General features: G+C 40.7%; 1 protein-coding gene across 1 annotated transcript in view; it reads right to left on the bottom strand.

Annotated features, from left to right (window-relative positions):
- SVEP1 (sushi, von Willebrand factor type A, EGF and pentraxin domain containing 1) overlaps positions 1–22,817 on the bottom strand; it is a 294,647-nt gene that overhangs the window by 102,907 nt on the left and 168,923 nt on the right. Inside the window, exons 20-23 of the mRNA XM_018557222.1 lie at positions 20,655–20,746; positions 11,994–12,090; positions 8,252–8,365; positions 2,508–2,621 (exon numbers count right to left, since the gene is read on the bottom strand). Coding sequence (XP_018412724.1) covers positions 2,508–2,621; positions 8,252–8,365; positions 11,994–12,090; positions 20,655–20,746 — 417 coding nt within the window. The remainder of the gene's footprint in view (positions 1–2,507; positions 2,622–8,251; positions 8,366–11,993; positions 12,091–20,654; positions 20,747–22,817) is intronic.

Here is a 22,817-nt window from a genome sequence, read left to right as displayed (position 1 = left end):
TATATATATAGGGCAGCCTTTGGGGATATATATCTGTTCAGCATTTTCAGAAAGGATCGGCAACCTCTGAAGGATGGTTTCCTTTAAGATCACAAGAGCTCATGTTTAAAAGCTGGGTGAATAAAGAATGAAGGCTGTTATTGCTGCAGTTTAGGGGACAAAAAGGCATGTTACAGGTTGCCATTAGCAACATCATTATTTTCCTTTTCACCTGTTATTATACATCTGCTAAATTGAACAGAGCACTTTTTTTCTTCACTTCACTCCCATGGGTATGTATTTCTAACTCCTTCACGCAGCACCAAGCACATTTCTTTTACTTGCCAGTATCTATTCAACCATGCAGACGCCTGATAAGGAGAGAGCAGTTCTGGTATCTGCCAAACATCTGACTGACACATTTTAACATTTTCAGTATTTACAGCTTCTTTGTACTGTAGACCCGCTTTTGCTTTACGATTAATTCCTAGAGGCATGTTTGTATGAGCTCTTTTCATAATAAACTTCATAACAAATGTACTTGTATCTAATACTGTACACAGAACTATAATTCAAACTGACACATGAAAACAAAACGACTGTTATCGGTTAACGTAGGCCACCGGTTAATTAAAAAAATGAAATGCTTTTATAATGTAAACACCCGCACATTGACAGGGACTGAACATAAAGCAATTCTGCTCCTTGGTATACTTTTACTTTGGGCTTTTCAGGTCCCTCACGCTGCTGTTTTCAGCAAGCACAGCACCGTGTAATATATTACAACTTAGCGTTAGCATTAATTTTCTTATTTTCAGGCTTTTTATTTTATTTCACCTAGTAATACTGTCAGTCCTAGGGTGACACCACACTAAAGTAGTCCCAAAACACTACCTGTTCTAGGGTGACAACGCTTACTCACTGTACTGTATCTATGGAGCAGCAGTCACCCTTGGACAGGTAGTGTGTTAGGGACTACATTACACATCCCCCTCTGCCTCCAACACTGCATCTCTCCCTGAAAAATATCCCAAAATACTTTGCATCTCCAAAAACTACATGACTCAAAAAAGGACATATTAAGAAAATAGGGCAGATATGCTAAATAATATTACTAGAAGACATTGGGGAGAATTTATCCAAACTGAAGCTGACAGAATCTGGAGCAGCTCGCCATGGAAACCAATCAGCTTCTCTCTTTACTTTAAGAGCTCTTAGCAACCTGTGATGCTCTATCTGGCACCCTGCCCAGCTCACTGACGTCACTGGTTGTCAGTAGCTGAGAACGATGCTCTAGCTGGCATCACGTTTAGCTCCTGGCAACCGAGGATGTTAGTGAGCAGGGCAGGATGCCCCCCCCCAAGATAATGCACCTACAGCGCCACCCCCCCTCAGGCGGCATAAAGTGTAGGGACACCCCTGCCTGGATCTGTCTTGATACCAGTCCCTTGTAGTCCCATGAAGAGGGAAAGGAAGGAAAGTACACTGAGCCAATCAGTGCTCTTCAACGTAATTTTAACATGCTTACAGTAGGGGAAAAAATAGTGGTGACTTATCAGTGAGCTTCTCCTCCTTCACTGTCCATTTAGCAGGCTGGGGTGGGTCCTGGACCAGGCTGTATATTGCCTAACTGCAATATAGTCTGCAGGATGGTCCAGGACCTGGCAAATGTGCATGGATCACAAGACTGAACTGAAAATCATTTAAAAGATAACAGATTAAAAGATGAAAATGTTTTTATAATGCGTGTTTAGCTGTTTGCATGGAGTTTAGTTTTAATAACAGGTCTTCTTTAAGGCCTGGTTCACATTTCGGCATCCCGGGCCCCATTGATTTCAATGGGGTCATATCCATGCAGCAACCGCAGCAAAAAGACTCATGCACCTTCTGTTTCTTTTATGCGGCCAAGTTTGTGCGCAATTGCACCAGCGGAAACATAGCCCAAAATCGCACACATTGCTAGGCGTGATTGGGATGCCATTAGAAATGAATGTGTGTGTTTGTGTGGATCATTCAGGTGTGAACCGGGCCTCAGTGTATCACTGCAAATTGAAACACAGCTTGCTGGATAAGCAAGCACTATCAAGAGAGCCTGATTTATCTTACAGTAATATATGATAACAGTAAGTTCATAATAACAGTATAGGTTTACCTGCTTTCATTAAAACTTACATTTTATGTCACATGTGAGAAGTACATTGAACAAGCAGCCTACTACCAGCGTCCTACCGGTTATGTGCAGAACACCAAGCTAAATCTATGTAGATATGTTGTGCATATATAAGGATTTTTTTTTAGATGAAATAATAAAATGTTACATCATTTTAGACATGCCTCTTTGCCTAACACATAATTTCAGGTAAATATTTGTAATAAAATATTACATTATGCCATTATACCATCTACAAAGGCTCTATTATTAATGCCTAAACCCTATGAATAATAAAGTATGTTTATAAAATACCAGTTTGCAGTTCCTATTTCTATGTACTTTTTTTTTAAAACCCACAATGGACCCTCCCACTTACCAAGAAATCCATTTGGACATCGACAATGAAACATGTTTACTCCATCCACGCAGGTTCCTTCATTTTCACATGGATGTGAAGCACACTCGTTAATGTTTTCTTCACACAAGAGACCTTGCAAGGAAAAAAATTATTGTTCTTTTCAGAATGAGCCACAAAAACAGCATATAATAAATATCAAGTTTCGTGTAAGGCAGTGCAATAGTCTCCAGCAACATTTTAGTTTACCGTTTTCAAAATGCTGCAGATCATTTCATTGTTATATGTTATTGTGTCAGAAATAAAACGTATTGCTTGAATACGTATGTACCTTTGGTCCTGATGTTTAGATTTTGTTGACAATGAAGGTTTCCTTTATACATGCAGGACAGATCATGAGAACCTATTAAGAATATATCACCTCCATAAACATTTATAGTCCCATTTTAAGTAATCCCAAGTAAAATGCATGTGGGATTGCATTTAATTCATTTGTTGAAATATTTGGGACCAGGAATGTTGCTGATATCCTATTGAACCTGGGTACTTCTGGACTCTACATTTATCACAGTATACTCTTTAGAGGCATGCTCAGAACCATATAAATGCATCATGCGGCCCCAGGCACATCTGACTTATGACATCCTTTTGAAAATTTCCATCCTCGTATCATGAGATTGTTTACCACTAGTATGTGTTACTGGAGGCAGCATGCTGTCTGCTTTATATGCAGTCCTCCAAACACAAAAAAGAGAGCTGGATTCATGTTTTCTAAACTGTTAAGAGCCTTTTGACTTTCCATCCTGAACCCACTTCCCACTACAGTTTACTTGCAGAATTTAGCCACAAATGTGGACATAAGAGGGAAACTAAATAAAAAAAAAATTGACATCATAACATCATTTAAAATTTTGAGGTTTGATGTTCCTTGTTTCACCCTACTGCCCAAGGTATTGGCCACAGGTGCCATTACGGTAAATACAGCCCTAGGCATGGCCAAATCATAGATGTGCTTTAAATTAAAGCTTTAATGGTTTGGGGTCAGTGTTATAATTTTTTTTTTATTTCATACATTTGAAACTGATATGTTGTATAATTTTTCCTGACATAAAATCTTTATTTAGGAACTAAACAGGGTTATGTTGTACCCATGACATTTTTTTAGTCCATTTTGCATTGCAGTCTATGTTTTCTAAGGCATGCTGAAAGCTACTGAGAATGCCATTTCAGTTTGAGCCACTGAGCTATGCAATCAGTTTGTCCCAGCAAAGCAGTTGCAATTAGTCTAATAACTGTTAAAATTAGTCTAGAGCTCCATCTCACATAATGAAATATTTCATTTTTACCTGACTAAAGAATTTTTTAATGTGATTTTTTTGTCCAGAACAAAAATAAAGAAAATATCTACAAAGATACAATTTTAACAGGCACAGAAATAGTGCTTGAATGCCAAAGTCTATAAGTTTGCAGATTAGTAGAAGTATGACCTGAATTTCCATGCCTATCTAACTTGTATAACTTGTCCACCTGCAGGTCCACCTGCAGGTTTTCGGTTGCAGGTCCACCTGCAACCTAAAAAGGAACTGTGAAATAGTCATATGCCATATTTTATATTTACCCTATAAAAATTGATTTTATATTTATATTTTATTACTGAACATAATGAAGAGACTATATAAAATACCACTATACATTCTTTGTAAATACTGCAGTGAGCCTTTCATCTTTGGTGAGATGCTTGTCAGTAGTGTTGCATGTCTGGAGGAATAAATAAGAAAACAGCTTTATGACTGAAGGTGACTAATATTAGGTTCGGAATCTCCGGAAATTGAAATAACTTGCAAAGATGTCAACAAGACACCTGAATAGATAGACTTAATGAACCTCAAAGCAGTCATACTTCAGGATGGGGGGATATGACATTTCATTGGCTTTGTTACCATGGTTTTTAATAAATGTGGACAACTGTATGGGTATTTACATTAATAAAAATATACAGTAGAAAAAGCAGTTCCTACATTTTGATGTTCGTTGAGTCTATTTAGACAGGTGTCTTGTTGACATCTTTATATGTCTGGAGGGATGCCGGAGGTACAATATTTATTTCATTACAATCCTAGGACTGATGTGATTACAGTAAGCAGAGCCCCTTAATCTATGCATTAATGGGTATCACTTTGAAAATTCTTAGCCTTTTTAGGTCTCAGGGGTATTTACCATTATATATCTGTTCCTGGTTTACAGTCAACGCCTTCAGCCTAATCATAAGTCACATCTTCTAGCACTGATGAAAATTCTGCAGGCTTTAGAGCGGTATGTTGAGAACATGAATCTGAATGCAATTTGGTGTTATGTTTGCACTGCAGAAATAAGGTACCTTGGGAGTTAACATTACTGGACTGTTTTTTTTATTTTTAATTCTAACCATGGATCTCATTGTTTGGAATATGTACATTCACCCAAAGTTTACATGCTCTGTGTTTCTCAGAATTCCCTCAGTTACCCTTAAAAATAAACCTGTGCTTCGCCCATTAAACTATTTTGTCTTTGTTTTGGATACAATGGTGATGGGTTAGAATTCGAATGGAGCACTTTTTATTGCTGGTGGATTGCTAGACACTAGTGTAAAGTAGGGTTGGGGAAATTAACAATTAATTCCTCGATTAATTCCAGAAGTGTGCCCATTGAAATTTACTGATATTATGTTGCAATCAGGTCCTTACATGAAATGGAATGGACAGGTGCTGCTACTTCAAGCGGCGGCCATATTGAGTGGGGCACGTGAGATTAATAACGTGTTGGATTAGTGTGATCCTAGTTAATTTCATTACTTCATTGCTGTGCTGTATGTGTATAGGCCAATGTAGTTGGATCTGTATGTGCGTTATAATTAATCGAAATTAATCGATTACAAATTTTTCGATTAATCGAACACGAAAATTTTAATCATTACCAGCCCTAGTGTAAAGGATAATTTTGCAGGCATGTCGTTGTGGCTTCACTCTGTAAACAAACAAGTGAACCCAGCAGAGGTCACTGTAGTAGTGATGCAAAAAATACAGTGAAGTGAGAGCACCAACTGTGTTTAATAGGTTCAGTTGATTTTTAATTGCCAAAATAAAAGTTACAGGAGTAGCCAATGCTATGCTTTTGGTGGCTCACTAGTTCCCCTGCATTAGGACAGAGTAAAAGACTATGTAGCCCATTGGACTAGGATGTAATGGTTAAAACAAATCTAATACCATGTGTGAAAGGCTTGTTCATGATGCCGAACAGACAGCAACCAGATTAGAGCTTAGTGATACCTTAAAATACATTATTTTTAACTATTTCTTCTTGGTCCAGTGTGCTTAATAGTCGTTTATTTTGCCACTAGGAGCTCTCATGAAGTGTGTCGGCTACTCCTGTGATGCTCACTTTGGCAACTAGAAATCACCTGGACCTATTAAACATAGATGGTGCTCTCACTTCTTGACTATAAGCTGTTGTCTGCTTCACATATAAAGAGATTTACTCTATTTGTCTTGGTGAAGAACCTAAGCCTTTATTCACCCCTACAAAGTAGGTTCAAAGTAGGTTCAATTTGGAATTCCTGCGTCAGGAACTTGTGATTCCATGTAACATGAATTCCAAAACTGTTTTTAAGCAGCAGCTGTCACCCGTTCAAGTAATCTGGGAACAGCAGCTGTATCTGAATGTGGCAGAAGGCTGGCATGATTACATGTGTTTAGGAAGAGTTTACTATCCCAGAATGCATCAAGGATAGTGATTGATTTGGCCACAGGAAGCCTTAAAGTGAGGGAAAAATCTAAAATGTTTTGTTGTCACCAGGACAGAAATAGAAGCATAATCTTTTAATGAGGATGTGTCTTACCTCTCAATTCCTGTTGAGTCTACAAGACACGAGATGATGGGAAATCTCAATCTCTGGGACGCAGAAGAATATTAGCATCCCACTAGCTGGCATTTGGCAACTGGCCAGTCAGGCACCCATTGTTGTTATGGGGGGCACAGGGAGAGTCTTTAGCCCTGTGTGAGCTCCAGGTCACCAGTTCAGTTTATATGTACTGGATTGCTGATTCTCAACTCCAGTTTCTGGAGGCCACCAACATTGCATGTTTTAACCCCTTGCCATCTGCCCACTGTAATACAGCCGTCTGCCTACTGCAATATGTGCAGACACTTTCCCGCCGGGAAGGTAAACAGGCGTTACTGGCTGTTACATACAAACATTTGGCCGGCTCTACAGCCGGCAGATCGCTTGTATGACCCTGCACAGTGCAGCCCCCCTCTGTTGCCGCTGCTGGTTATGCCAGGCACCGTTGCCCCCTGCCTGGGACCGAGAACACGGCACAGCGGCTACTAGTAGAGAGAAGGAGGAGAGATCAGCGTTTCCCACACCGCTAATCTCTCCTCCTTCTCTCGCTATTCTCGGGGACCCCTGATGTCTCCATAAAGAGGACCTCTCATTATAGATTGGCTATTAATTAGGGGGATTTTTAGCCCCCTATGTGATAGCAATCAAGTTAAGTGTAAAAGAAAATGTAAAAAAAGTTAATAAAAAAATTGAAGTCTCATATAAAAAAAATTAATAAACACCAAAAAAAGTTTTAAGTCCCGCACTGAGAAACGTAAATAATACTCAGGTGTGCCTACGTGCGAAAACAACAATTAAGCCACAAATGTTACATATCGCCACGAACGTGGGAGTGTGAGCAATAATTTTAGGGCTATTAATTGCTGATAAAACTAAATTGATGAGCGGTAAAAGCTTTTAAAGAGTCACCTATGGGCAATTTTAGGCATGGTAGTTTTTTTGTGATTTTGCAGGTGCGCGCAACTTTAAAGCTCGACATGTTTGGTGTCTATTTACCCAATGTGACCCCGTCTTTTATGTTTTACCCAAAAATTGGGTACTAATAAATGTTTCATAACATAATGTAGGGAAAACAATTTTTTTTCAAAATGTTCAGTTCTTTTTTCATTAGATAATAAAAAATAAATACCCCCAGTGGTGACTAAATACCACCAAAAAAAATATCTATGTGTCCCCAAAAAATGGTATAAGATTCATTTCAGTACAGCATTGCATGACAGAATAAATGTCAGTTAAACACTGCAGCGCTGAATACTGAAAAATGGCATGGACAGGATGCCATTAAACATCCCAGTCAGCAAGTGGTTAAAACACAGCATTGTCCATCTACAATATATTTTATTTATTTTCCATTATGATCAGAAACCTTTCATTGTTGGTGTCCTTAAAATGTATTTCTTAGCAAAAAATAAAATATATACATATTGTAAACATCTTTGCAAACTGCACATCTCCACATCTAAAATGCTGCAAGTACAGAAAAAATCCTACTGATCTTCCTAGTGAGCTCCTAACTCCTAAGCAGTGTTATTAGCCCTGCCCAAGTTCTCCCCTGCTGGACTACAGAATGCCCCCTCTTTGATGGAGAGGGGGAGGTGTCCTGTGTTTCATAGGATGAGAAGTGGGCAGGGCCAACAACACTGCATGAGATTTCAATTCAGCAGAGGCATCTAGAAGTTGGGAACACACTAGATTTCTGGTAGATCAACAGATATTGTATGTACAGTATGTATTTTATTTTTAATGGGATAAAACAAGTTAAAATCTGCACATATTGCAGAAATGTACTGAATATGCCCCCCCCTCAAGACATCCACTTAAAAGACTGCAGAAACATCACGGTATTGTATTTATTTTTCTTGACTGAATGTGGGGCCTTTTATTTTACCTCTAAAGCCACCCGCACATTGGCATTCAAATTTCCCAATGCCATCTTTACAAAATCCGTTGTTTCTGCAAGGCATGGATTTGCAGTCATCAATGTTGATTTCACATTTTGTACCTGAAAGAATAAGAAAAAAAACAAAACACTAAAGCACCAAAGCACATAAACAGTTGGCTAATAAGAGAAAGTGCATGCTTCAAAATGCTGAAATGAATGTACTGTGCAAATATGCATTCTGGCCGATTAGATATTTCGGTTTGCAGCCAAGGGACAATAATCATTTGATGAAAGGTAGTGTTTTATTAATAATAAATCCATGCAACACATTAATTCATGCTGCCTTTTATATTTAACCCCAGTTCTAAATTTCCATGGTTGTTAATTGTTGAGCACAGGCATATTATCATTTATTTCCACAACAATAGATGTAAATGGAGCCTTGGAAAGTAGTGCCGAGCAAAAAGAAAGTATTATTTAATTAGAAGAATACTATAAATCTGCCAACCATCATCTCTAGAGGCAGATTTGTAATGGTGACATCACTAAAATGACTTCCTAGCCATCTGCTCCTCACATAAAACATGAATTAAAAAGAATAATGTTTATTACTATGTGAAACTTCAGCATAATGCCCTAAAATGAGCTTAACATTTTGCATGATTCTTACTGTTCTGATAATTCTTGTGTTTGAACATAACTTATTACCTGTATCCAGGGCAGTGTCAATATAGAGGCCAAAAGAGCATTCGCCCCCACATAAAATCACTTGCCCATCAAGAGACTTGCAAGTAACTAAATTCCACACAATGGAATGAACATCTATTTCTATTTCTGTCAAACCTAATTCTGTCAAAGCAAAACCTACTCATGTCAGAGGAGATTTTTACTATTATCTGAGGCACCCGGAGGCTTTACAGTTGAGGAATGAAATAGGTCACGTAACCCCTCATCAACTGTCACTTGGTGTTCAAAATATGAAACATACCTCTAAAAGTTTACTAAGAAAAAAAAGGAAACGTGCTAAAGAATTATGGAGCTATTGTAGGTGACCTCTCCTTCTAAGAATGCTAGTTGCTTAGCTCCCATTCTGAAGCAGATGCCTAAGAACTTTGAGGGATTCACCCAGAATACTATCATTGCAGATATTGCATTTTATAATATGCATTTTGTAATATGTATGTTTGTGCCAAGTCAGCAACTCGTATATAATCCAAGCCAGAACCGCCATACAAATGGTATCCTTAGAAGGAGATCAGCAAAGGCAGTTTCTGTATTTGTTTACACTGAGGTTCTCTAAGTGTGAGGCTGGGTTCACACCTAGGCGTATCGAATATGCGCGTTTGTTGGAGCGTTTCGTGTCGCGCGTTTGTCACGCGATTCGCTGTAAAAAGCCAGCGCGACAAACTCGCGCTGCCGAGGGCTACTTGACTGTATCCCAATGGAAACGCACGACAAAAACACCCCAAAGAAGCTCCTGTACTTCTTTGGGCCTAGGACGTTTTGTAGCGCGTTCATACGCCCTGTAATACGCCCAGGTGTGAACCATACCCATAGGAAATAATGGGATTTCGGTGTTTGAGCGTTTTGTAGAGCGTAGGAACGCATTACAAAACGCCCAGTTGTGAACCGGGCCTAAGGGGTTCTAAGAGATTACAGGACTATTATCATTATTATATATTATGACATTATTTAGTGTATGTATTGCTGTGGTAGGTTGTCAGAGAATGCGGACATGCTACAGGTGTTGTTAAAGCTGCAGGAGACAACAATTGGCAAGGGATATGCTACATGAGACTACTAGAGATCATTATAACTACAGCTTTACAAAGAAATGCTCCCACTAGTGACTGATGAATCCTGTATGTAGTAAACGGCAACATGCGGCCCTTGGAGTGTATATGTATGGCAACTGAGCTCTTGCCTGTGCTAACCTCAAATACCAAATCCATTGAAATGGAGTCTGCAATGGGTCAGTTTTATTGTATTCTTTTAATGTCTATTATGTGTTTCATTGATTCTATATATCTGTTTTTAATACATTTCTATACAGACATTTGTTGTCCATTTAAACATTTAATAAATAACAAAGGATACCAAGAGCACTATAGGTTAGCTAAAGATATAGCACAGCAGAACCTGCCTGATTTCAGGGTCTCTTTGTCTCATTGAAACATTGGAGACAGATCTATGGCCGGAGGGGGAGAGAGGGGGATGAGTTGCTGCTCCGACTCTGTGCTCTGGAAATAAGAGGCTTTTTAAAGCAAGAGATATTGCTAAACTATAAATGTGAGTGAAATCGAGCTAAACGCTCCACCTGCTAGCAAAAAAAGTGAATTTATTATCCTGACCATACTAAAGAAATATATTTTATTTAAAGAAGAACTCCGGGTAGTAGAAAACCTAACCCTTGCAATGGGGCTGCCCCCGCACTGCAAGGGTTAAGTGCTTGTTTTTGTCTATGGTCTAAAGCTATACTCAGCTGAACCCTGGAGCCAGCTGGCTGCTAGACCACTCCCCGCACAGCAGCCTGTTCTTCCCTATGCACGCAATTACACACAGTCACAGTGTGCATCCAAGTGCGGTTACCTGGACTCGCACAAATGTGCAGGTTCGGGTGTGCATGTGACCGCGTGCAATGGCATGCAACTGCGTCCTCCCATAGGGAAGAACAGGCTGATGAGCGCAATTACTCGCAGGAACTGTCCCTTCTGGGAGCAGGATTTTTTACGGACATGCATGCCCAACTGAATAAGCCCTTATTCCTACATATGCAATTTTCTTTAAAGAAAAGTCATCTGAGATACATACGCCCCTACTTACAAACGGAGGCTATTACTGTACAGTAGGGGGTCCCAGGCTGCAGCCAAAGTGTACCGTGCAGCACCTTTTTGGGTCTGGTTCGTAGTACTGTGCGTACATTACAGGAAGTTGGCTCTTGTTAGACGTGCAGACGAAGGGTGCCCGCCTCTTCTTGTTCCAACTTACATTCAAGTTGAACTGAAATACAAACCTACAGTCCCTATCTTGTTCGTAACCAGGGGACCGCCTGTTATCATTTTAATATGTATTAGGACTGTATGGAATTCATTCCACTTTAGGCAGAAATAAGATTACATTTCATGAATGCTTTACTATACTGGAGGTAGTATGCTAACTGGATTATGTGTCAGGCTGCAAATTGGAAGCCTGACCAGGAAAAGATATATGGGTATGTTAAAGAGGAACTCCAAGATTTTCAAAAGTTAACCCTTACAGTGGGGCAACCCCCACACTTCAAGGGTTAACTGCTTATTTTGGTCTAGGGTCACAAATAAAGAACATATACTTATTTACTTACTCAATTCTGCCTGACTGCTTGACTGGTTCTTGCAGCCTCTTCTCCCCTGGGCTCCAGTGGTCTAAAGACCCGTGGCATCATCACATCTAACAGGTCTATTAGGGACATACCACAGCCAGAATAGAGGGGGAGGGTGGTGAGCAGGACAAAGAATCAGTGCGAGGTTAGCCCCACTGCAAAGGTTAACTTTAGAAAATTCTGGAGCTCTTCTTTACCTGTGCTGCATTGAGTCTTAAGATTCTCCTCTTCAGTTTCTGGATAGGCAAATATTAACCTGCCAACACACAGAGGTGCCTTATGGTATCTACAGCTATGGCACCTGTCTGCCTTATAACCAACCAATACTTTTTTATCAATGTTATATCAAGGTTGAAAACGTCTTGCAGTGGTATGGTAATGGTAAAATACCTGTGTAGCCTTTAAGACACGTGCAAGTGTATCCACTTCCAACTTGTTTGCATGTTCCACTGTTTTGGCATGGATTTAAGAAGCAATCATGAAAAACCTATTTAGAAAATACACAATAGGAGATAATAAGTAAAGTAAAAACAGCATGTTTTCTATTAAATCAGCTTAAATGCATCAATTTGAAAAAAAATTGCACATTTGAAAAATAATCCTGTTCAGCACCATTTGCATCTAACCTGCCCACAAAATATATTCCCAGAGAGAGCCAAATCACACCACAGCGCACATGTTTTTGAGTGTTGGTGCACATTGCCTAGGATATGCTGGGGACACGGTTAAATACAAGAAGAACTATTTGAATATCTGTACCTGTAGATGTGATCTACAGGCACTAGGGTACCACCACCATGCTGTTTCACAAAAAGGGTTGAAGTTTGTATTAAATTATTATGGGCTTAATTATTATAAATAGGTGTACAAAATGCTCAAATCTCAATTATAATTGCATTGCTTTGAAAAAATGCAATACCCACTGCAACAAAAGTCCCTTTTGTACTGGCCTGCACTTTGCACTTAGTACTTTTTATGTTGCACTGCTTATTTAATAAGGCTGTCAAAGTTCATCTGAGTGATGTAGAGCCAGTGCAGAAAAATGTTTGCTTTAAATAAAAAGGTGTCACAAATCTAGGTACTTCAAACTGTACATATAATAAAAAAGTAAACCAAAAGTCTGAAGGATCGGTAGAAATATATGCAGCTGTAGTTATATAACGCCCCCCGACTTCAGGGGGCAGGGGGAGCTGACATCTAACCTCAGGGATGAGTCCTTAGCTGCTTGGTGGGATGTGCAAGTAAAATAAAAGAATTTGGGTGCCATGAAAGACAAAAACAGGGAGAGAGGGTTAGGGCTACAGACATCTCAGACAACACAGAACTCCAGGCTCACCAAATACCTTCCAGCTTCACAGTGTAGAGGCCCTTTAAACCAAGAATGCGGTGACACTATGTTAGAGTACCATAGCTGGTTGGCAGACATTTTAAGATCTCCCCTGGGTGAGACACCAGACTTCTATCTAAGTTCCAAGCCCATGCTGGCTTCTTGGGTACCTCCAGCAGAAGAGGTTCCTCCCTGGCTCTCCATTCCAGGAACAATTACAGACCCCGACTGGGTCTACACCTGACCACCTGCAGGCTTCAGGCCTGGTCAGACAGCAGACACATAACACAGGCAGGAGGCCTAGGGGTTAAAAGAGGTTCTAACATGGTAAGACCCAGATATTTTGTCCTCCCCAGCATGCACCACTGGCCATGGAACCTCTAGTGATTGGCTGAAGAGACATAGGGGTCTATTCACGAAGCAGCCGAAGGATCTAGTCGTACTTTCGGCTAGCTTCGGCCCCAGGACCCCTTCGGTTCAGTAGAACTGAAGGGCTGCTGTACAGGCTATTCAATATAGCCCGTACAGCTCCTGAAGTAGGCTGGGTGGCTCAGTCGAGCTGAAGGCATATGCTTCGGCTTGACTGAGCCGAGGTGAAAGCCAAAGCTGGCCAGGCGGCTGGCCATTGGCCGGACGACAGCCTGCTTCTGATAGCAGGGCGGAGCCAGCCGTGATCTTACAGCTGGCTCCGGCCACTTGCAGAGAGATCAGCGTCCCTGGTTACCAGCTAACCAGGGACACTGATCTCCAGACAGCCCAACTCTCCCGGGCGCTCCGGGAGTCTCCCGATCCCGAATACAAGTATTTCTCCAAGAAAGGTTTACTCTGCTCAAGCAGAGTAAACCTTTCCCTGCTTTTTCATTTTTTTTCTTTTTTATTCTGACATGGAGCCGTTGGCTGCCATCAGAATAAAAAAAATAAAACATTTTTCACCATAGGAATGCATTGCTAGATTCCTATTGGCTATTTCAATTTGCAATAGCCAATAGCAAACTAGCTATTGCACCCGCCCAATGCTGCTGTCAATCAGCAGAGGGGACCTGCAGTTTTCCATCAGTTGCCCTTTGGTGATTGACAGCAGCAGAGGATGGGTGCAATAGCTTGTTTGGTATTGCAAATTGAAATAGCCAATAGGAATCTAGCAATGCATTCCTATGGTAATTTTTTTTTTTTTACGGCAGCAGACCCGCCCGCCAATAGAAAACAGTTGGGCGGAGCTAGCTGTCACTGCTAGCTCTGCACAATCGTTTACTATTGTTTTTTTTTCTACTTTTTTAACTGTTTTGCTATTCTGCTCAGTCCCACAGAGGGAGCGAGCAGAACAGCCAAGCTGAATGCTGCTCAGCGGCATTCGGCTATTTACTCACTGCTGTTCGGCCTCTATGAGGATAGACCGAACAGCAGCGAGTAGCCTGCCGGAGGTTCAGATTAGCTGATCCAGATGTTGGATCGGCTGAGTCGAACTCCTTCTGCACTTCGGGTCGGCCGAACATGCGAAACATGTTCGGCCGACCCGAAGCCATCTGATGTACGGCTGATTTCAGCTGATTTACAGCTGGAATCAGACGTATCAGCCTGAAGTGAATAGCCGAACAGCATTCGGCTCACTTCGCTTCAGGACGGTCGTTCACTCGGCTGCCTACGCAGCTTAGTGAATAGAGCCCTTAGATATCTATAACACTACACCCAGCTACCCAAGGATACACAAAGCAGCAAGCAGATGTAATCAATAACAGAACCCTTAGGGAAAGCCAAATGAGTACAAACTATGTAATTAGCTAGACTGGATACAGTTCCAGCACAACACAATTGAAGTAGTCACTCTGCTTAGGGCAAGGTGGCTACATATGGAAATCATGACTTTTCCTTCAAAAGGCGATCTTAGTCCTATACCACCTCCCAAGTTTCCCTATTGGCCAGTGAGGCTTCCAATGACATTAAAGCAAACCTTGGCTTTGCCCATGCAGAGCTAACCAACAGGATCACTTTAATGCCCCCCTCCCTTGTAGTATATACTCACCCTGCCTTAGTTCCCTTGCTGTTTTGTTTTCACTGAGAGTGCTGTCTGCTTAGGCATTTTTACACTATACTATATATCTACCATATTCCCAGATTTGGTGTAGTGATGATCAAACCAGAAGAATTAATCAGTTTTACCCAAATATTTTAACAAACTTTTGCCTGACTGATTCATAATGAATCATGCGCATTTGGAAATTAGGCTGTCATAATTTATAAATTGTGTGGTTCTCTGCAGATTGGACAAATCTCTATTTTTATGCGGGAGAATTAACCACTGCACATGGTTTTCAAACTCAGACAATGCCAGATTTACTATGAATTCATGCTGTTAACCAAGTGTCAGAAATGTAAAATTACATTTTATGCTATTTATTTAAAGTGACTTTGGCACTTTAAGGGATAATTTAACCCAGTAACAAAACCAATATATTGCAGCTTACGAGTCCTTAGATGTGGTGGCTGTCTTGATATTACCTAAATTTTTCATTCTAAGAACATTTTCAGCAAGTGCAGAAAATACTTGTTGATTTTGCCATGTCCTTGTCACTTCTTGTTAGCTGAACACCAAAGCAATATTATATTGTATTATATTGTTCACCTGTAAACTACTAATCCTAGCAGCTCCTGGAGATTAATGAGGCAGACATGTTTTAAGTCCAGCCTGTATGACAACCATAGCTACCTCCATAGAAACAGTGGAGCAGTGAGCATAGTCACCCAGGGACAGAAAATATGAAAAAAACAAAGCTAGTGCATGCACATCGTCTGAGGGCTGGTAAGCTGCAATATACACTGAGTGGCCAGATTATTATGGCCACCCCATCAGTACTTCGTTGGGCCACGAGATGACTTTGTTGGGCCGCCTTGTTACTCCACAAGATGTTGAAAGGTGATGCGAGGAATCTGACACTGCACTGTTGCCCTTCTGTTGTCTTGTACCAGTCTTGCCACTCTCCATTCTGCCCTAACATTGACTAGTCGCTGACGGCCACAATTCGCACGTTCAGACCCAGATTTTTGGCTGACAGTCCAGTCTTTAAAAACTCTAAAAACAGCTGCTCTTGAACATTTAACGAATTCTGCTTTTTTGCTGATACTCGCTCCATGGCTCCGCTAACAATCATCCCACGTTCAAAGGCTGTTAAATCGCGTTGTTTACCCATATCTTCAGAAAAAAATCACGTCTACTGTCGTGGTAAACAACCTGCTTCCCTATTTATAATGGTCTGGCCCTCTAGCAACTTCAGCGCAAAATTATAGCTAATTATAGCTAATTTGCCTACAAACGTCAGGTGGTCATAATGATCTGGCCACTCACTGTATTACTTTTGATTTGGGTTTAGATATGCTTTAAAAGTAAAAAAAAGTGCTAACATATATAAAAAAAAAAGACTAGAAGTGCCTTCACATGTCTGCATCAACTTTCAGTGCTGTAATGTCATGCTGTTCTGATCAGGTAAACCTTTGACAATTCTGATAGTGTGTGGTTTATTTCTCTAACCCCTGTGTTGCTACAGTGGGTAGCAGGGGACACAGGAATCCAACCCTCCCAGAAGTGTGCAATGTTGAAGAGTTTGGCAAAAGCTGCACTGTTGGATGGAGAAAAGGTAGAAGATGTGAGTAGACCACCTCTTCTACTCAAGGGGCCTGCCATATGTAATTGTGTAGGAAACATGTTATCTTGGAAACTTGACAGCTAAGATCATTTTATGACGTTAAAAAGTTCATGACTGTGAAGCGGACTGTACAAAATGAAGCCCATCCATTAATATAAATTATCCTGGTATGTTTGTTCCAATATTCTCACAGAATATTTCCCAGGAAAACCATGCATATCAACCATGAGAAGAACATTTTCAAATAGGGCGCTCCTTCACATGCTGCATAACCCATCCATTGAACTTGGGATGGGCTTTGTTTCTGTTGGCCTGAAAGTGTAAGTATTTCCTATTGCTACCAGAACAAATAAAAAAAAACCTATATAACCTACAAGCACACACAATATCTTTTTTATTTTCATCTCTAGACCAAAACGAGCACTCAACCCTTGCAGTGTGAGGATAGCCCCACTGCAATGGTTAATTTTAATAAATCCTAGAGTTCTTTAAAGATAGCTGTCCATCTGGACTACAAAGTGTACACTAGCCTGTGGAAGAGGCACAGAGAGTTCTACATTGGACTGTGGCAGAGGTCAAAGAAAGGACTGTGTGGAGGGACCTTTGCTACTGTTTTGTGATATCATGTACCTCCAACCCTCTCTCCGTAGGTCACCAGTACAAATAAAGCGGTGAATTTCCCCAATGGGAACAGCAATTAAAACAGGGTCTGGCATTTCCCTCCTATATCCAAAATTAAAGAACAATGTTTTACCTAGAGATATACTTTAAAAACCAAAGACTGTTCGTTGAAAAGGTAGAGTATGACAGAATGACATTATCACATCATATAGTGATAATGCTTCCTTTCCATTTAACAAAATGGCATGTACTTCGCAGAAGTAATGGTTAAAGTAAAGCATCAAGCAAAAGATTTACTTTAGCAAGTATTGCAAGGATGGATTAAGAAAGGTAAAAAAAACAGAAGATGAGAAATACAGAAAGTAAGGCGAAATCTTAGAAAATTTAAACGAAAGGGGGAATAAGTGAGAATTATGGGGGTCAGAGTAGCAACTACTATTTTGGGCAAGCAGAAAACAGCAGTCCCTGGCAAATGTCCACAAACAAAATAAAACATGAAAATCTGCAGGAAACTAAACCTAAGGGGTCTACTCACTAAGCTGCCGTAGGCAGCCGAGTGACTAAACGACCCAAAGCGAAGTGAGCCGAACACTGTTCGGCTATTCACTTCAGGCTAGTACGGCTGATTCCAGGCTGAAGTCAGCCGCACATCGGGTGGCTTCGGCTGGCTTCGGGTCGGCCGAACATGCTCAGCATGTTCGGCTGACCCAAAGTGCAGAAGTAGTTCGACTCAGCCGATCCAACATCTGGATCGACTAAGCCGAACCTCCGGCAGGCTACTCGCTGCTGTTCGGCCTATTCTCATTGATGCCAAACAGCAGTAAGTGAATAGCCGAATGCCGCTGAGCGGCATTCGGCTGTTCTGCTTGGTACCTTTGTGGTACCGAGCAGAATAGAAAAACAGTAAAAAAAAGTAGTACAAAATAAAATAGAAAACGATCGGGTGGAGCTAGCAGTGGTTTTGCTGCTGTCAAACAAACAAAAAACAAAAAACCTTCCCCTGCTCTGTTGTCTTTTTTTCTTCTGACATCTGAGCCGTTAGCTGCCATCAGATCAAAAAATAAATAAAATAAGCATAGTAATGCATAGCTAGATTCCTATTGGCTATTTAAATTTTCAATAGCCAATAGCAAACTAGCTATTGCACCTGCCCTCTGCTGCTGTAAATCACTAGAGTGGACCTGATAGAGAACTGCAGGTCCCCTCTGCTGATTGACAGCAGCAATGGGCGGGTGCAATAGCTAGTTTGCTATTGGATATTGCAAATTGAAATAGCCAATAGGAATGTAGCTATGCATTCCTATGCTTATTTATTTATTTATTTATTTATTTTTGTTCTGATGGCAGCCAACAGCTCAAATGTCAGAAGAAAAAAAAAAAAAGACAACAGAGCAGGGAAAGGTCGAGCAGAGTAAAACTTTCCGACAGAAAGTAACTCTCTCCCGGGCGGCCGGGAGAGTTGGCTATCTGGAGATCAGTGTCCCTAGTTATCTGGTAACCAGGGACGCTGATCTGCCTGTGGCTGATCAGCGTCCGCCCAGCAGTCCGTAGCAGATTTCGGCCAGCTTCGCCTTTCACCTCGACTCAGTCGAGCCGATGCATATGCCCTTGGCTCGACTGAGCCGCTCGGTCGACTTCGGGAGCTGTACGAGCTATAGTGAAGGTCCTGGGGCCGAAGCTTGCCGAAGGATCAGCCGAAGCTATGGCTAGATAGCCTCGGCTAATCCTTCGGCAGCTTAGTGAATAGACCCCTGGGCTTGATCATTTGCATTTTGTAATGGAAGATTTTGGTAAATGTGGCAAAATTTTACTTTGCAAAGTAAACCCAATCACGTGCTAGAAACAAAAGAAAAAAACAGTATACTTGAGAGATTTACCTCATTGCCTTGTAAAGTAAACATCATATTTGCCTTTTGTAAATCAACCCCTGTTTCTCAAGGCTGTAGATAATTCCATTAGAACAACCCAGGGCCATAATTCTGTGGCTTTTGGGTTCCCCCAAAATATATGTTTAAATGTACCATATAAAAAAAAAATGTTAAAGCAAGAGGGGGGATAACCTGAGGTATAATGCTCTATTCTTTGTGTAACTTAAAATTAGGTGCATTTATAGTTCAAATCAATAGAATTATATGTTATAGAGCACTGTGTTGTCCTTTTCCATTTGGTCATGCAAGGTAACTGAGTGTTACCGCTAAAAAAGATGCATATACTTGAAAAACATGTTTCCTATATATTATCATTTTGCAGGGTGGTACAAATAACTTCTGGTACAAATAAATAAATAAATACAGCCAGAGTATGGTGCAGGAAAGTGTGGGGTATGACTGGTACAGCACAGTAAGAAGTTTAACAAGATGTAACACACATCAAAGACAAAGAGGGCACAACTGTTGTAAAGTAGACACCGCTCCAAGCTCACTGTCATGATGGACTACAATCTCACATCTAGTTTATTAATGTGTATTGAAATTGTAGTCCATTATGGGAGCAAGCTTGGAGCGCTGGCTACTTTACAACACACACAGGAACCATGGGGAACAAAAGTAGCCACCCTCCAGAAGGAAGGACAGTGTCAGCACCAATTCAGAGATGATTTGTAATTCTACAGCCGAGTGATACACAACTAAGGTACAGATTTGTTAATAGTTAAGATATTTTAATGTATTTTTAAGATTTAACTCCTGAGTTTAGTGTCACTTTAACCTTAGCAGTCTTGTTGACTTATAAACAAACCTCTTCTGGTAAGGAAGCAACTTTGTCTCCTGCAGGTAGTACGTTCATAGCCTTGAAAATGTTAGTAGCTTCTGCTCTTTTAGAACACACATTCCTGCATTTTTATAAATACGTCAAGTTCCTAATAGCATATAGTTTATTATGTGGCTGACACATGTAAAAGCGAAGATTAGGGAATTTTCCATTAGCTTTCCTCCATTAGCGGTGGCACATCAGTCATATTTTACATTTGAATTATAATTTATTTAACAACACAAAGCTGCCCAGGAGAAATCCAAGCCTGAAAACCGAACAACATGTTGATTTAATAGTTAATTTTTTTATTAGAAGGGAATTTGCCAACATGTTGCTTTGAAATGAACCTATGTGTTATTTTCTGTCGCTGTGTGACAGTCTTATTTTTATTATAATGTCTGAGAATAATGCTCTGGCTCTCTGCGTTATTGTTTTCTGTTATATTCAGCGTATGTTTATCAAGCTCAATGCGTCTGAATGCATTTCCCACAAAGCATTAGGCTATCATTTTATTGAACATCACACTATCATTGGAATTAAATCTAGCCGGTTTGACTTTAATATTAAAACATTGATTCAGGTAAAGAGGTTACAGTTACATTAGCGTTATGCATTAGTTGCTTAGCATGGCTAATGTATTCAAAAGACTTGCTTTATCTGACTCTGCTGCTAGGCCATTAAAAGGAAACACAATGAAACAAATGGTATCCTTGCCTGACTGCTGACTTTGTATTTGCTGTTGACATTTTGTGGAGAAATGGGAATCATTACACTTTCCTCTGCTGCCGAGAAGCTGGAGCCAAAACCTACAAAATAACATTATGAGAAACACGTGTTATCAATCTTGTGATTAGTTATAACATCTGCGATTAAAGCACAAAGACCAGCTCTTCCTTTTATAGCAAGGAAAGGGAGAGAGGTGATATGCCACTAAACCTCTATATTATTTCATTTGACTTCTTAGCTTCATGCCGGGTACATAAAGCTGTTTTTTAGGACAACATGAGCAATGATAAAATACTTGAGCAAACATGTTGAACATTTTAAACAACCTTTGGAATTTACTTGGCAGCCATTTTGCTTCCTTCTCTATCCCAGCTGCTGTAGTAATAACCATAATAAAACCAATGTGTGGCACATAAGTATGTTGGTAGGTTAACTGGATCCTGTCTAAATTGTTCCTAGTATGTGTGTGTATGCATGTAAGGTTAGGACCTTAGATTGTGAGCTCCTTGAGGGCAGTGACTTCTGTGAATGTACAGTATGTAACGTGCTGTGTAAATCTAGCTCTATATAAATACCTGTAGTAATTATGATAATAATAATAATAACACTAATACACAGCAGTAGACTAGTACTCGTGACTCAATGAGATACTACCTGGGGCAACCGCCTCAGGCTGCCTCATTATAGGGCTAGCCCTGCACAGTTTTGTTTTGCCAATGGTTGATTCTGCCTCCAGTAGTGAGTTATCCTCTTCCACTCACTACCTTCCTACCTCTTGGCTATTAGACTAATAAAAATTTCCTCTGCAATACCATGCACAGTCACCCCCTCCGATATTTCTATTTCCACCAGTCCCCTGCAGGCCCCCACCCAGGGATCCTCGCTTTGCTCATGCCAGTACCCAAAAATCACTCAGAGCAGGCTGTGAGGAGCAAAACCACTGATGTGCTGAAGGTCAGGCCACTCCGTACAGTCACATTACTGAGCTTAGAAACAGCCACAGGCAGGGACATCCTTCCAACTGCTACACAAAATCCTCCTTTTTCTTTCAGCACCCACTGCACCTGCACTCCCCCTTCTCTCACCACCCCCCATGCCTGCACAGGCTTCTCTCACCACCATCGGTTCCTGCACAGGCTTCTCTCACCACCCCCCATGCCTGCACAGGCTTCTCTCACCACCATCGGTTCCTGCACAGGCTTCTCTCACCACCATCGGTTCCTGCACCCCCTTCTATTACCACCACCCATGGCTGTTCCCCCATTCTCTCACCACCCACCAAGCTTGTAATTTCTCTTTTACCTCTATACCTGTACCTAACCTCTTATCACTGCACCTGTGCATGTCCCTCCCCTCTCAGCAATTTGTCTGCATCCGGCCCCTCTATTACCAATGTGCCTGTGCACACCACCACCCAATGTCTGCATATCCTCTCCACAGCTTTCACTAATGCACCTGTACAACCCCCCAAACTCTCACCCAATGCCTGCCCACACACCCCCTCTACTTCTACCACTGTACATGCACACTACTGCCTCCCTACTCTTACTACCACACAAGCACCCCCACCTTTACTCCACTCCCAACACAATCTGATCCACATAATCCCCCCAATCCCCCTGTCCCCAACACCACACCTGCACGCACCCCTGTTTCACCATCATCACATATATATACACTTGTACATATCAAAATGTGTCTAATTCTGTTCAGCTAAACTTGTGATTCACATACCCTTATCAATATTTCCTGCTCCAATTTTACAGTTTCTAGTGTTGTCACCATGTTGTCGAATACCTGTTTGCCTGGGATTCCACTTTTTTTTTATCTACTATAGTAAGTAGCAATTTCAAGCAGAAAAATAAATGTATGTTTAACTTGGGATTTACATTTATACTGGTCATAACTACACTTCCTTTAATCCTGGCACAAACTACTTGTCAGCGTAGGAAAAAGAAACTTCCTAAAACCCACACATATTTTTTTAAAATTACAGTCTTCAATGTATTTATTTAGTCTTTGACATGTGCATGCTAAATTGAGTTTAGTCCTTGTGTATATTACTTCACCACAACAAATAATGTAGTATTCGGTGGAAAAATAGCTCTTTACATAAAACTAATGCCATGTGCTGTACTGTAATTATGTCTT

This window comes from Nanorana parkeri, unplaced genomic scaffold, assembly GCF_000935625.1.
Source record: "Nanorana parkeri isolate BGI_ZX_2015 unplaced genomic scaffold, ASM93562v1 scaffold274, whole genome shotgun sequence".
NCBI classification, from domain to species: Eukaryota; Metazoa; Chordata; class Amphibia; order Anura; family Dicroglossidae; genus Nanorana; species Nanorana parkeri.
Note: the sequence above shows the minus strand (reverse complement) of the source record. Positions and strands in the feature narration are given on the sequence as shown.